Source organism: Nothoprocta perdicaria, unplaced genomic scaffold (assembly GCF_003342845.1).
Source record: "Nothoprocta perdicaria isolate Ctin4 unplaced genomic scaffold, notPer1 scaffold_427, whole genome shotgun sequence".
NCBI lineage: Eukaryota > Metazoa > Chordata > Aves > Tinamiformes > Tinamidae > Nothoprocta > Nothoprocta perdicaria.
Window position 1 is genome coordinate 35681 of NW_020455674.1, and position 12506 is coordinate 48186.

A 12506-nucleotide genomic window follows, 5' to 3' on the forward strand; every position below is an offset into this window, starting at 1 on the left:
TTATTAGTTTGCAGTGGGGGATGCCTTGGTAATGCACGAGCCAATCATTACTGATCCAATCATTTTCAAAATTCCGGATCCAGCGGCCTTGCGATTTTAGATTGACCCGATTTTCCATTTCCCTTTTCCTTTACTAACAAGGAACAGCATAGATAATTCTGGGGGTCTCCATTTCCCATTCTGATGGAGACTCGTCAGATGAAGTAGTACTAGCAACCCTGGGAAATTCGTCCAGGACAGATAGCACTTTGTCCGGACGACCACCAGCTGAGATCCAGGCCCTCTTCACCTCCTCCTGGATCCCTTCCTGGAACACAATACTCCTCGTGATGTTGTCTTTGGACTGCACAATCCACAGCAGTCTGCGAGCCTGGATGTTTGGTATTAGGCTCGCAAAGCAGGGGAGACCCAATCCACCATCCTTATAGCTGACATACAGGTTGGCATCACAAGTACTAGCTGGTAAATGGAGCCAGGATTTCCTTTTATTGAAAGATCAAGCAATAGGAGTTTAGCAGCACTCAGTCTGGAGTGATCTGCTGTAAACAGTAATCTTGGTAAGGCATAAGTTTTCAAGATGTCTGCCTTCTGAAGTGGCTTCAGCGGGGCTCCCCCAATGTTCTTAATCCAGCAGGCCAGTGTATCTTGTAGTTTGGGCTTCGATATCCCAATCCATGGGTCTATCCTCAGGCCAAGATATCTCTCCGAACTACCAGGATCTATCATATTCGATTGCGCTTTCGTAATTTACCACGGATCACAGTCATTGATTGTGTACAACTCTTTTGTATGCCTGATTAGAAATCCATGGCATTTAGATGCGTGGACCCGCAGCCCAGTCCAGTTGCAAAATTCCTCCACCACTTGCAGATTATGCACCATGCCTTCCCATGAATCACTGAGTAAAGCAAGATCATCCGCGAACGCTAGCGATATTATCTGCTGGGCATCATACTTATAACCCTCCCCATTCTTTTCCAGGTGGCACAGCAAGGGATCGATTGCGAGACTGAGCAGGAGAGGAGAAAGTGGATCTCCCTATAAAAAGGCAATTTCAGTTTCCTATCTCCATGGCACATTCAACTGCCTTTCAATTTACCTTGCAATAAGTCAGTTCTGAACTTGTTCCGAACTGACTTGTTGTTAGTTCTGTCTGCTTGAAACATTTTGCAGATCTTTAATCATACAGGAGCCTTAAAGGGAAGAGAAAGTCATGAATAAGGAGAGTTGGCTTGAATATTTTGTGTCTGAACTTGAAAACAGAAATCAGATGAGCACAGTCAAAGCATTGACCCATAGCCAACATAACATTAACTAGCAGTAGGCTTGTTTAGATTTTGGATACTCCACGGGTTTCATGTAAACGGCCAAATGTTTCTCTGTTCTGTGTTTGTTTGAACTTCACTGTCAATATGTTAATTTTTACTGTTAAGACAGTAATGAACCAAGTACCTTAGGGGAGTAGGGGTCCTCAACTTACCTATAGACATGTATATACGTGTCTTACATATAGACATATAAGACAAGAGCTGTCTGGGGTAATGTTAGAAGGATATTACTATCTAAATGGTTTGGAGAAAAAGGAGCAACTAAATGGGGTAGTATTATTCTGCTTTATAGCTGTGGGGGCAAAAAAAAGGCCAGGAAAAGAGATATGTGAGTATTTTTCTGCTTCTGAGGGGAAGCAGACTGGGGGAAGCAGAATAGAGAGAGAAACTGCATCAGCCTCCAAGACCCATCACATATGCATCACAGCTGCAGATGAATTCATCATTATGTATTCAGGCACCTTCTGTGGAAATATTGATTAATGGTTACTATGCAAAGAAGAGCTCAATATTCATCTTTCTCTGAAATCCACTTATCTATCTGTTACTGGGACTGCAGAAACTTACAAAGATTTTCTTCTAAAGAAACAAAAAGAAAACTAACAAAGTAAATAATGAGGCAAGCTGAAGCACGTGCACCTGCAGATGGAATTTTTCTAATGCCATTGTTCCTCCCATTGCAGCCAAATAAATTGCCAGTGCTATTTTTTTCTGGGTTTTATTTTTATTTTGTTTTGTTTTGTTTTCCTATGACATAGCCTATGCCTAAAACGATTCTAAAAGGTTCCCTGCTGAGCAGAAGCAGGGAGAGCTTAGAATTCATAAGAATGATATGTTACATGAAGTCACACTAAGCTGCAGAAACAGTCTGGTATCATTTATTTCTTTTTTCTTTTTTTCTTTTTTTTAATAGTTGCAGAAAAGAACAGTTGCTTGCCTCAGCAACAGCTAAAGCAGTGGTATAACCATTTTGCCACTCTGAGTACACATTCCAGTGTATGTATCATTTTGCCGGTCATTTCATTTGATTTGGAGCATCTGAATAACACTCAATTGAATGGAAAAAGATACTGGAGCTGAAACTGGAGCTCCAATAGCTGCCATTATACCTGCTTAGGAAAGGGAAAGGGAAAGGGGAAGGAGAAGGGGAAAGGGAAGGGGAAGGGGAAGGGGAAGGGGAAGGGGAAGGGGAAGGGAAAGGGAAAGGGAAAGGGAAAGGGAAAGGGAAAGGGAAAGGGAAAGGGAAAGGGAAAGGGAAAGGGAAAGGGAAAGGGAAAGGGAAAGGGAAAGGACCTGCTTGTTTTTCACACACACAAAAAAAATCACAATTCCAATGATTCCAGAAAGCTAACACAACCAAGAAATAGCAGAGGTTCCAGAAAAGAGCAAAGAAGTCAGCTTGAAGAGGAGTCTCAGTAGGGAAGAGGCACATCAGCAGAGGTTCCAGGCTAAGTGGAAAAGCAGTAGACAGACTGATTTTAGCAGTAGATAGACTGGTTTTAGAGGGCAACAGGTAAGTAACATTTAAGGCATGGGCTCTCTCTGCTTCCCCATTAATTCTGAGATTGATCTGGTATTCCCTGAACCAATCCCACTCTTAGGACCCTTATCTCTTCCCTCAGTCACATGGAGACTGAAAGTGCTCCTTCTAACACTTTCATGGATTGCATCTACAACTTTTATAGCTGCCACTCCAGTGGCTCAGAGGATGTGATTTGCACTCTGGCTGATCTTAGTATCTCCAGTCTTTCTTGCTCTCTCTTCCCCCAACAGACCAGCCTAACAAAATTCCTATCACAGTTTTAACCTTCTTTAACTGTTTAATATAATCCCATTTATTTAAGTCCAGTATTCAAACTCATCTAGTTCTGTGTCCTAATTCCCAGTCTTGATGGTAATGTTTGGATTGCATCATGGATAATTTAAGATCAACTGTAATACTAATAGCTTACTGCAATAGTAATAGTTTAAGCAGTCCCAGAATTAATCTTTAGGGAACTCTCTTAAGAATCAATCTGTAGTCTCAGACTGCTTATTTCAACAGCCCTTATTGCTATTATTCTTTCTTCTGTTCTTTATTGACTTTATATGAATGAATGCTTGTGTTTTAGAAACGCAAAACCCACACTGACCATGATTACGTTTCCCAAAGTTTTAAACTATCCTGTGATATTCAATTTGACTCTACAGTTCTTCTATTAATGCTTATGCACCCCACACAGCACTTGTTCTGCATGACTTTCATGTGAAGCTTTTTTGTCTAGTTTCAGGGAATAAATCAGCAGAGTTACAGCAGGAAAGAAATGGACCAGTATGTTTAATCCTGGTATCCCCTGAAAATGAAGGCTCTACAGCCAGGTCTATAGACAGCCTCCAAGATTCAAAAATTTTCACAGATGACAATAACAGCAAAAAGTGAAGGTGAAGTCAAGTTTGTCTCCATGTCTATCTCTGCTACTCTGCTACCTTTTGTTATATTATTTCAAGACTTCTGATCACATTTCCTTAGCTTAAAAACCTTCTCCTTGGAAATCGTATCAAAGCAAGAGACAGTTCGTGGAATCAGAATGGGAAAGAGACAGAGTGTCCAGCTCGGATGTCTGCTCCATTTTAGAACACAAAAGAGGACTCTGTGCACTCCATCCAGCCTGAATTCTGCTCCAGTCAGATTCAAGTCTGTAATATCAACAGCACAATACAGCTGAGCACGTCAGAGCCAACAAGGCACTCCCTTTCCCCTTATCATATAGTGATGGCACCATAGCATGTAAGTTCACAAAAAGATTGTGATCAAAATTCTGCTGTCGCCAAGGTTAAATTTGGAGTCACTTCACTGACGTCAGTAGAGTTATTCCAGAATTACACCAGTGTAAAGGAGGGCAGCATCTGTTTCCTGAAAATGGATATCATCAAGCTAATTGAAAACAACAGATGCATCGACAAGCAGCAAGACAAGACAGTTATGTTTCATTTTTCTTGTAAAATACCCTTTCATTTATCTCCAGATAATGTAAGCTATTTTTTTGGTGTAAAATAGTATAGAAATTTTTAAGAGAGTGCACCTGTGCATATTCGCAACACCTCAAGATAGCTGCATTCTCTTTTCACATATATACTAAGTATATAGTGACTTTGGGTCTGATTTTTTTCTCACAGTTACTTAACTAGAAACAGCATCATTCATATCCTTAAGGATACATCTGCCTAACCTCAAGCAAAGATCAGAATCTGGACTCCAATTTTCTTTTAACATACTTGGGCTATAAATATCAGTTAAATATCAGTTTTTGGAACTTTTTGATTAATGATTCTCCAAAACTTTATCCTACTGAGTAAACACCTTTATACATGTTTAGTGCAAGTGAAGCCAAAGAAAGAATTGCTTACATTGCCATATCTGGAACCTTATCCTTCATATTTACTGATCTCCTTCTTGCACTTTTCAAGCAATTTCATCACCAATTGTCTTGTGGTAGCTGAAAACACTCACAGCATTCACTGTTCATTTTATTAGAGGATTAAGACTTTAAAATTTGCAAACATCTACTCCCCTCCTAAACTTTATGTACATTGCCGATGACTGCAAGTCAAGTATTCTACTATGCACTTGCTGGTGATTAAGGATACAAGTATTTCAGAACAAGGTTTCTCTGTACTATGAGCTTCACAGAGTGAAGACAAAGTGAGTGAGTGAGTGAGTGAGTGAGTGAGTGAGTGAGTGAGTGAGTGAGTGATTCCAGCTACAATAATGTAAAGAGAGATTTCTGTATTTATATGGCTATGATCTTCTCTACAGGGCAAAATCTTCTCTATAGTCTCTTTAGTCTTCTTTGTGAATTGGTTTGCCCATTTTCAGTATTGCATAAATAAATATGCTGATGTTCTTATTCTTACTAATACAAACCTAAAAAGAAATCCTAACTCCATTCAGTAGATCTACTTGGGCTCAATGCAGATGATGATAGGTTTTGGAAAAGCTGTGGCTGACTCTTGCTGTAACCTATGTATCTCTCCCTGATGTAAACAGGACCTGAAGAGAAAAATAAACAAAAGAAATAGGCATAACAAACAGCACCTAAGTTTTGACTTGGTGAATATGACTTAAGTTGGACCCCAACATAAACCAAGGTAGTTTAACTAAATAGAGTTGAGCAATTTACATCAGCAAATGGGGAGGATGTAGCCCATGGTGTAATTCTGTAATTTATAACTAGTTTTCTCCCTTTTTTTTTTTATCTAGAACAAAATTCTTCCTCCAGGCTCCTTAATTAGGAAATCCTTTCTCATTAATTGCAAGAAACTCTTAGTCGTTAGTTTCACAGACAGAAAAGAAACCTTACCTAATTCTGCTGTAACAGCAGATGCTGGGGCTGTCTGTTCTTTTGCTTTGAGGGACGACGTTACTTTTTCCACCATAGTATGGAAGACACTTAAATAACACATCCTGTCTCTTGCTGTCCTGAATTTCATTTGTACTAATTCTTCTTTATTTCCTTAGGTGTATTTGTACACTGAATGGATGGGCCTCAGAGAGAACATTAAGTCCAGTCACTTCCACTTCCACAGCTGACATAGGAGGAAATCAATTGGAATATTGTTCAAAAATGCCAAATTTCAGCATTTTCCAAACAGGAATAGAGCAGAAGTTTCATCTTGGAAGTACGTACAGGAACCCATTCTTAAGGTAGACTTTGAAAGACTGCAAAAAGTCTCTTTGTGCTTTTCACAGTCTTTCATGTAGTTAATGAGCCTTGGATAAATTTATCCTCAAGAAAATTATTCCATTTTTTCTTTCCTCATCTCCAGCAAGATGGTTTCTGCCCTGTACCAATTTGGTGCATAACTCCTGCGGGGAAACAATTTGGTGAATTGATGGTCACAGGATAACAGCAAAGAATTTTCTTTCACATCAAGACCTTATCTCTTCACAAATTTAGTGAAAGAGGCGTTTCTGCTTTTGGGGTTTTTTTTGTTTGTTTGTTTGTTTTGTTTTCTTTGCTTTTAATAATGAGATGCTTTAGTTCATACTTCTTGTCACTGGCTACTCATATGACTCCAAATTCAGAGGTATGTTTTCCTCCCAACTCCTTGACTTTGAGTGCTCAGAACTCTTTCACACAATTTCCACTTCTCTTCTTGTATCTCTTCTTTCTTTCCCATCTCCTGGTTTGCATGTCTATTTTCCAATGCTAGTAATAGTCTTGACGTGGATAGGGCGATTGTACATGACACATGATGGGATCTTCTTCAGTAAGCAAAAATGAGATACTCATATCTGAGGACTGAAATTGTTCAGTTAGTGTTTTTGCTTGTAGTCAAAGTCACAAGGAACAGAGAAACAGTCTGGGAGGTTGCTATGGAAACAAGTCCCGAGAGAAGCCTATTTCGCTTCCCAAAGATCTGCTCTGCCTTAAGAAGGAAACAGCTTGACAAGATAGACAATTTTGTACTTCAAACATCCAGAGCGAGGGCAAAGAATTGACAATTTGAAGTGAGATTTTTAAAAGCACCTGTGTGATTTGGGGACACCATTCCTATGTAAAGTTAGTGACATAGTGTGCTCCTGATCACCTCAGTTTTTAAAAACAGAAATCTGAAGCCTCTTAATAAAACTGCCAAATTGCAGAACTGCAGTAGTCCCTAGTATTTGTGAAGCCCATGTGATTTCACTGTTCTGCTGTTAAGGAAATTTTTAGGAAGGTATTTACATGTCTATATGGAAGCCTCTAGGTTAGCATTTCTGAGCTTCTGTTTGCTTTTGTATTTCTCTTAGCTCTAACATAGAAAACCCTAAGAACAAAGTTCACTCCTGTTTAATGTGTAAATGAAGATACATAACTTTCAGTACTGTGAATTGCAAAAACTGTATAAAGCTCCTTATTTATAATAAAGTTCCTTCATACCAGTACTGTGTGCACGCATGTGTGTAGCGACTTTTAAAGACACAAACACTGCAGCTAGAACCTCACTGCTGAATTTCACCTGATAGCATGAAATCTCTTTACAAAAGATGCTGCAGTCGTGCTTCCAGTCATTTCTCTCTTTTTTTTTTTTTTTTTTTTTTTTTTTTGGTCATTTGTCATGCTGGTCAGGAGAACAACCTTTTTTTGGAAGGGAAGGATACTGCCTGGTAGGAGTAATGGGGTCAGGCCCAAGTGAAAAAAACAAACATAGGAATGTTCTGACGTAGGTTCAGTGTGTTCAGTGTGCTTCATGCCTCTTCCTGAACTTACGCTTAACCTGAGTTTTTTATATCCTAGTTTGGGGAAATTTTATCAGCTGATATGCTCAAGAATAAAATAACCCAAAAATGCATTCACATAAAAGTTAAAGAAAAGTCACTCTCTTGCGCACGCGCACACACACACACACACAGATTTCACTACCATGACTCTGAAACACAGCTAAAAATATCTTTTTACTGAATTAAATGAGAGAGAAAACAATTTTTTACACAAGATTGCCAGAGAACCCACCTTGTATATTCTTCTTGAGACTCATTAACAGGATTACTTTCCCAGAGGTTGCTTGCTTTATGGGCTACAGAACAAGTCTCAGAGTTTTGACCCTTCCAGACATTTGCCTCATTCCCAATGTACCAAAAAGGAATTAGGCCCTTATGTACCTCTACAGAGGTGGCCCTGCAAGCTTCTGCCAGTCCTGAGCCCCCACTACACTCTACTCATGGGTTTCCCACACTGTCTTGCAGTAACCAAGAAAAGTGGTGTTTTGCTACAGTTGCTACAGACTTCAGAAAGCAGAAAACAAAGGTTTCGATATAAAGGCTGTGCACTGACCCCAGGAGAATCCCTGTGCATTCAAAAGCCTTTGAGAAGACAAAGGGACTCTGGAGAAATGCAACAGTTAGGATTTGCACAAACAACTTCTACCATGTGATCACAACCCTGATGAGAAGAACCACAATAAAAGCCCTCTAGGCTTGGAGCCAGGTCTCAGGGCAACAAAAACAAGCGGAGTAGCAAATATGCAAAGAGATCCCATCTCATAAGCCTGCTAGTTCTGATCATATGAAAGGACATTCCTTTAGCACTCTTACCTTAATGATTGAAAGGCATAATATATACATATACATAAAATGTATTCTATATATTTTGCACCTTGATATTAGGTCTATTTTATGTGTTACAGGGTTACATGTGTCACATGCAATATGTAATACACTAATACACATATACAGTATGATGTAAGGCAATAATGGCTGCCTTTGCTTTTGTACACATAAGCATATGTGCAAGCAGAATATACACTTAGATAAAGAACACAAAAAGACGTTTCCTTGAAGTAAAATTTACCAATAGAGTCTGAAAGCATCCATTTCCCCTTCTGACTCACTGGCAGCATCTGAAACATTTTAAATTCAGGTATAAGACAGAACTGAATAAAGAATGCAATGTCCTGGGAAGGAGAATATGCATCTTAAGATGCCTGTCTGTGGCCTCTTGACAAGCTTCACATTTTAGGCCAAGGTTTGCATTTAACATTGGAAGCATGAGTTGTCCTCATGAATACCTATTGCATGCAAAGAACATTGCTGTGCCTTTTGTCTAAAAAATGTACAGAACTGGCTAGATCAAAGAAAAGTATCTCATCAAGGTTAACACTTTCCTTCCCTCATTTGAAAGATCTGGGATATGCTGTTGGGCTTGTGCAGATGGCTTTGGAATGTTTGTTCAGTGCTGATATATACCTCTAATACTAGCATGCTTATCCTGGGGCAATTTAGGTCTGCAGCCAGTTACACCAGTGCAATCTTCAGTATAGGTACAACTGTCTGTAGTTGAAGTATTTCATAATGGAATTATACCAACATACAAACTTCTCTCAGCTATACAAACCTTTCAGTTAGACTCCACTGGTTTTTATTGTTCTCACATATAGAATTAGACACCTGAAGTATAAAGTATATCTCATTAAACACTATCATGAAGAGATAAATTATGGAGATAAACTACATTTCTCAAATGTGTCTTGCATCAGAAGCCACTTATCACTTTGAAGATTAAGTTGGTATTATAACAGCAAATTAACTTCAGGGCCCTGACATAAATAAGACTGAAAAACAGAGAATCATCACCAAGCCTGTTGATTTTTAAGCCTGCTTTTGAAATACAATACCTGGTCACAAGCAGTTTCAAGATTTTAGATCTGTGCATCTTTTCCAAAATACAACCCCACAGATCTTTAGAATGCCAAGGGTAGCAAAGGACAAAGGCATCTGCTGTCTTTCTTCTACAGCTGCAGAACTCACTGTGACACTATAGTGTTTCCATTATTCAGAGTTAATGGCACGGCAGGCATGAGTGATCGCAGCCAAGGGCACCGAGCTGGCACAGGAACTAAGGGCAGGGCTTCAGACAGATGTTTGTAGCCCCTTTAACTGTTTATTCCATGCCTAATCCATCAGCTGAAGTTGTGGCAAGAACTGCTTCTTTGCCAGGGGACTAAGAAGGTTAGCCTCCAGAGTTAATATTCGATTAAAGCAGTCTTCAGAAAAAGAAGAAATCCATGAGGGAGTGGGGGATGACATCTAGCACTCCACACAATAAACAAAGAACATTTCCAATGCCACAAGGTAATGAAACACAGCAAATCAGGATAAGACCACTATCACAATCATTCTGTTTATGGTATTACAATTCACAGTCTGGCATGTAAATGCTGAATAGATCCAGCTGCTACTGGGAAAAACAACTGTGCAGCAGCTTGCAGGTCTGTATCTGGACCCAGGATAACAAAATTGATCACACCTCTGTCAGCATTTTCTTCTCTTTATAACCCTGGTTGTTTGGAGTAATAAAATTGGAATATTTCACGGGCTCCAGGTCTTCTGCTTCCAGGAATTCAGATTTACTGAGAGACGGGTTACTGTCCCCTTTTTTGGGTTCAGAGAAGGGGGACTGCTGCTGGCCACAGGTGACATGGGTGTACTGGCACTGCTCTTCATGATCAGTCTCACGGTGGTAGAAGTAGTTGAAGTTGGATACAATAACAGGTACAGGCAGGGCTATGGTAAGCACGCCTGCAATGGCACACAAAGAGCCCACAATCTTGCCACCAATTGTCATGGGATACATGTCCCCATAGCCCACAGTAGTCATGGATACCACTGCCCACCAAAAAGCATCAGGGATGCTCGTGAACAGAGAGTCAGGGTCATCAGTCTCTGCAAAGTAGACAGCACTGGAGAAGAGGATCACCCCAATGAAGAGGAAGAAAATGAGGAGGCCTAGTTCCCTCATGCTGGCCTGGAGAGTCTTCCCCAAGATCTGCAGCCCCTTGGAGTGCCTGGAGAGCTTGAAAATCCTGAAGACCCTTACCAAGCGGATGACCCTGAGGATGGCCAAAGACATGGCTTGCTGTTGGCCCCCATTGCTGCTGCTACTTCCGGGCTGTTGCTTCTGCTGCTGCTGTTGGGCCAGCTCAGTGCCCAAAGTGATGAAGTAGGGAATGATGGCCACAATGTCAATGATGTTCATGATGTTGCGGGAGAACTCAGGCTTGCTAGGGCAGGCAAAGAAGCGAACAAGGAGCTCAAAGGAGAACCAAATGATACACAGGGTTTCAATGAGGAAGAAGGGATCAGTAAAGAAGGGGCCAGCACCAGCAGCAGGGTGCAGTGGTGATGGGGTCCCAGTTGGTAGTGGTAGTGGTGGCAGAAGGAGCAGTGCATCATCACTGGGGGGTGCCGCCTCCCCAAAGCCATGCTGGGTACCCTTGGGTTCCTGGCGAAACTCAGGCAGGGTCTCCAGGCAGAAGATGACAATGGAAATGAGGATCACCAGCACAGAGACGATGGCAATGGCCCGTGCTGGCCCCGAGCTCTCGGGGTACTCAAAGAGCAACCAGACCTGACGCTGGAAGTGATGTTGTGGCAGAGGCTTCTCCTCCTCTTGGATGAAGCCCTCGTCCTCCCGGAAGGTCTCAATGGCCTCCTGACCCAGCTGGTAGAAGCGTATCTCCTCCAGGAAAACATCCAGGGGCACATGGACTGGTCTGCGGAGCCGCCCCCCCGACTGGTAGTAGTAGAGGATGGCATCAAAGCTGGGCCTGTTTCGATCAAAGAAGTACTCATTGCGGAGAGGGTCAAAGTAGCGCACCCGGCGGCTCGGATCCCCCAGCAGAGTGTCGGGGAAGATGGAGAGGGTCCGTAGCTGGGTCTCAAAGCGCAGCCCTGAGATGTTGATCACCAGTCGCTCGCTGCTGCAGCAGTTGCCGCTGCTCCGCTCCTCGCCTGCCGCGTCCACTTCCCCTTGGCCGCCGCCACCCGCCCGCGCGGCCGCCAGCGCCAGCGTCTCTTCGGCCCGCATGTCGCCCCGCGCTGCCGCCACTCGCTGGAGAGCCTGGCACGCGCGCCCCTGCCTCAGGAGGCGATGGTGACACGCGCCGCCATCCGACTGGCAGCCGCCGCCAGCCGCCCCGAGCCCCGCCTGTTGCGTCCGCGCCGGCTCCGCGCTGCTCCCGGCCTGGGGTGACTCTCGCTCGGCTCCGGCTCCGGCTCCGGCTCGTTGCGCCCCGCGGTGGGGCCCGGCGCTGCCGCTCGGCGTGCCTGGCTCTGCCCTCCCAGGCGCGCACACACGCGAGAAGGGCGGGGGGCGGGGGAGGGGCGGAGAGGCTGAGGTACGAGCACAGACACACACGGTATGCAGAGAGAGATGGAGGCGCACAGACCCACGAGGACACAGACGCTTGCACGCTCGAGCACAGATACCCGCAGCTATAGACAGAAACAGGCACCCCCGCGCACCTGCCGACGTGCTCCAAGACAGCTGCGCCCCGCCTCACCCCAGCCCCTCGGGCGGGCGCTAGTTGACCTTGAGCATGTCGCTTGATGCCTGCGACTCCCACGGCTCCGAGGTCGTCAGTGGTGTCTGACCATGCACGGATGGAAACAGCTTATCTCATAGTGAACAATGCAACTGGAGAAAGATAAACACCCTTTATTCTCATTAAGGTGGTAGGGTTTTCTTCTGTACCTAGTTATCAAACAGGGGAATTTACTCCTTTTGTTTGTTTGTTTGATTGGTTGATTGATTTTGTTTGTTTACCAACACACAGTCAGAACCCTGTTCCTGGAACGCAGCACTGCATTTCACAGGCAATCAGACTTCCAATCTTTCTGCCTTGGGCATAACCTGTAGATTGCTTCATCCGTATTAC

At 43.0% G+C, this 12506-nt stretch overlaps 1 protein-coding gene across 1 annotated transcript; it reads right to left on the reverse strand.

Moving 5' to 3' along the window:
* Positions 1–8141: 8141 nt before the first annotated feature.
* Positions 8142–11656, reverse strand: LOC112953189 (potassium voltage-gated channel subfamily A member 6-like). Its single transcript, XM_026046203.1, has one exon. The coding sequence runs from the start codon at positions 11654–11656 to the stop codon at positions 10091–10093; it is 1566 nt and encodes a 521-aa protein (XP_025901988.1). The 3' UTR covers positions 8142–10090.
* Positions 11657–12506: the final 850 nt, after the last annotated feature.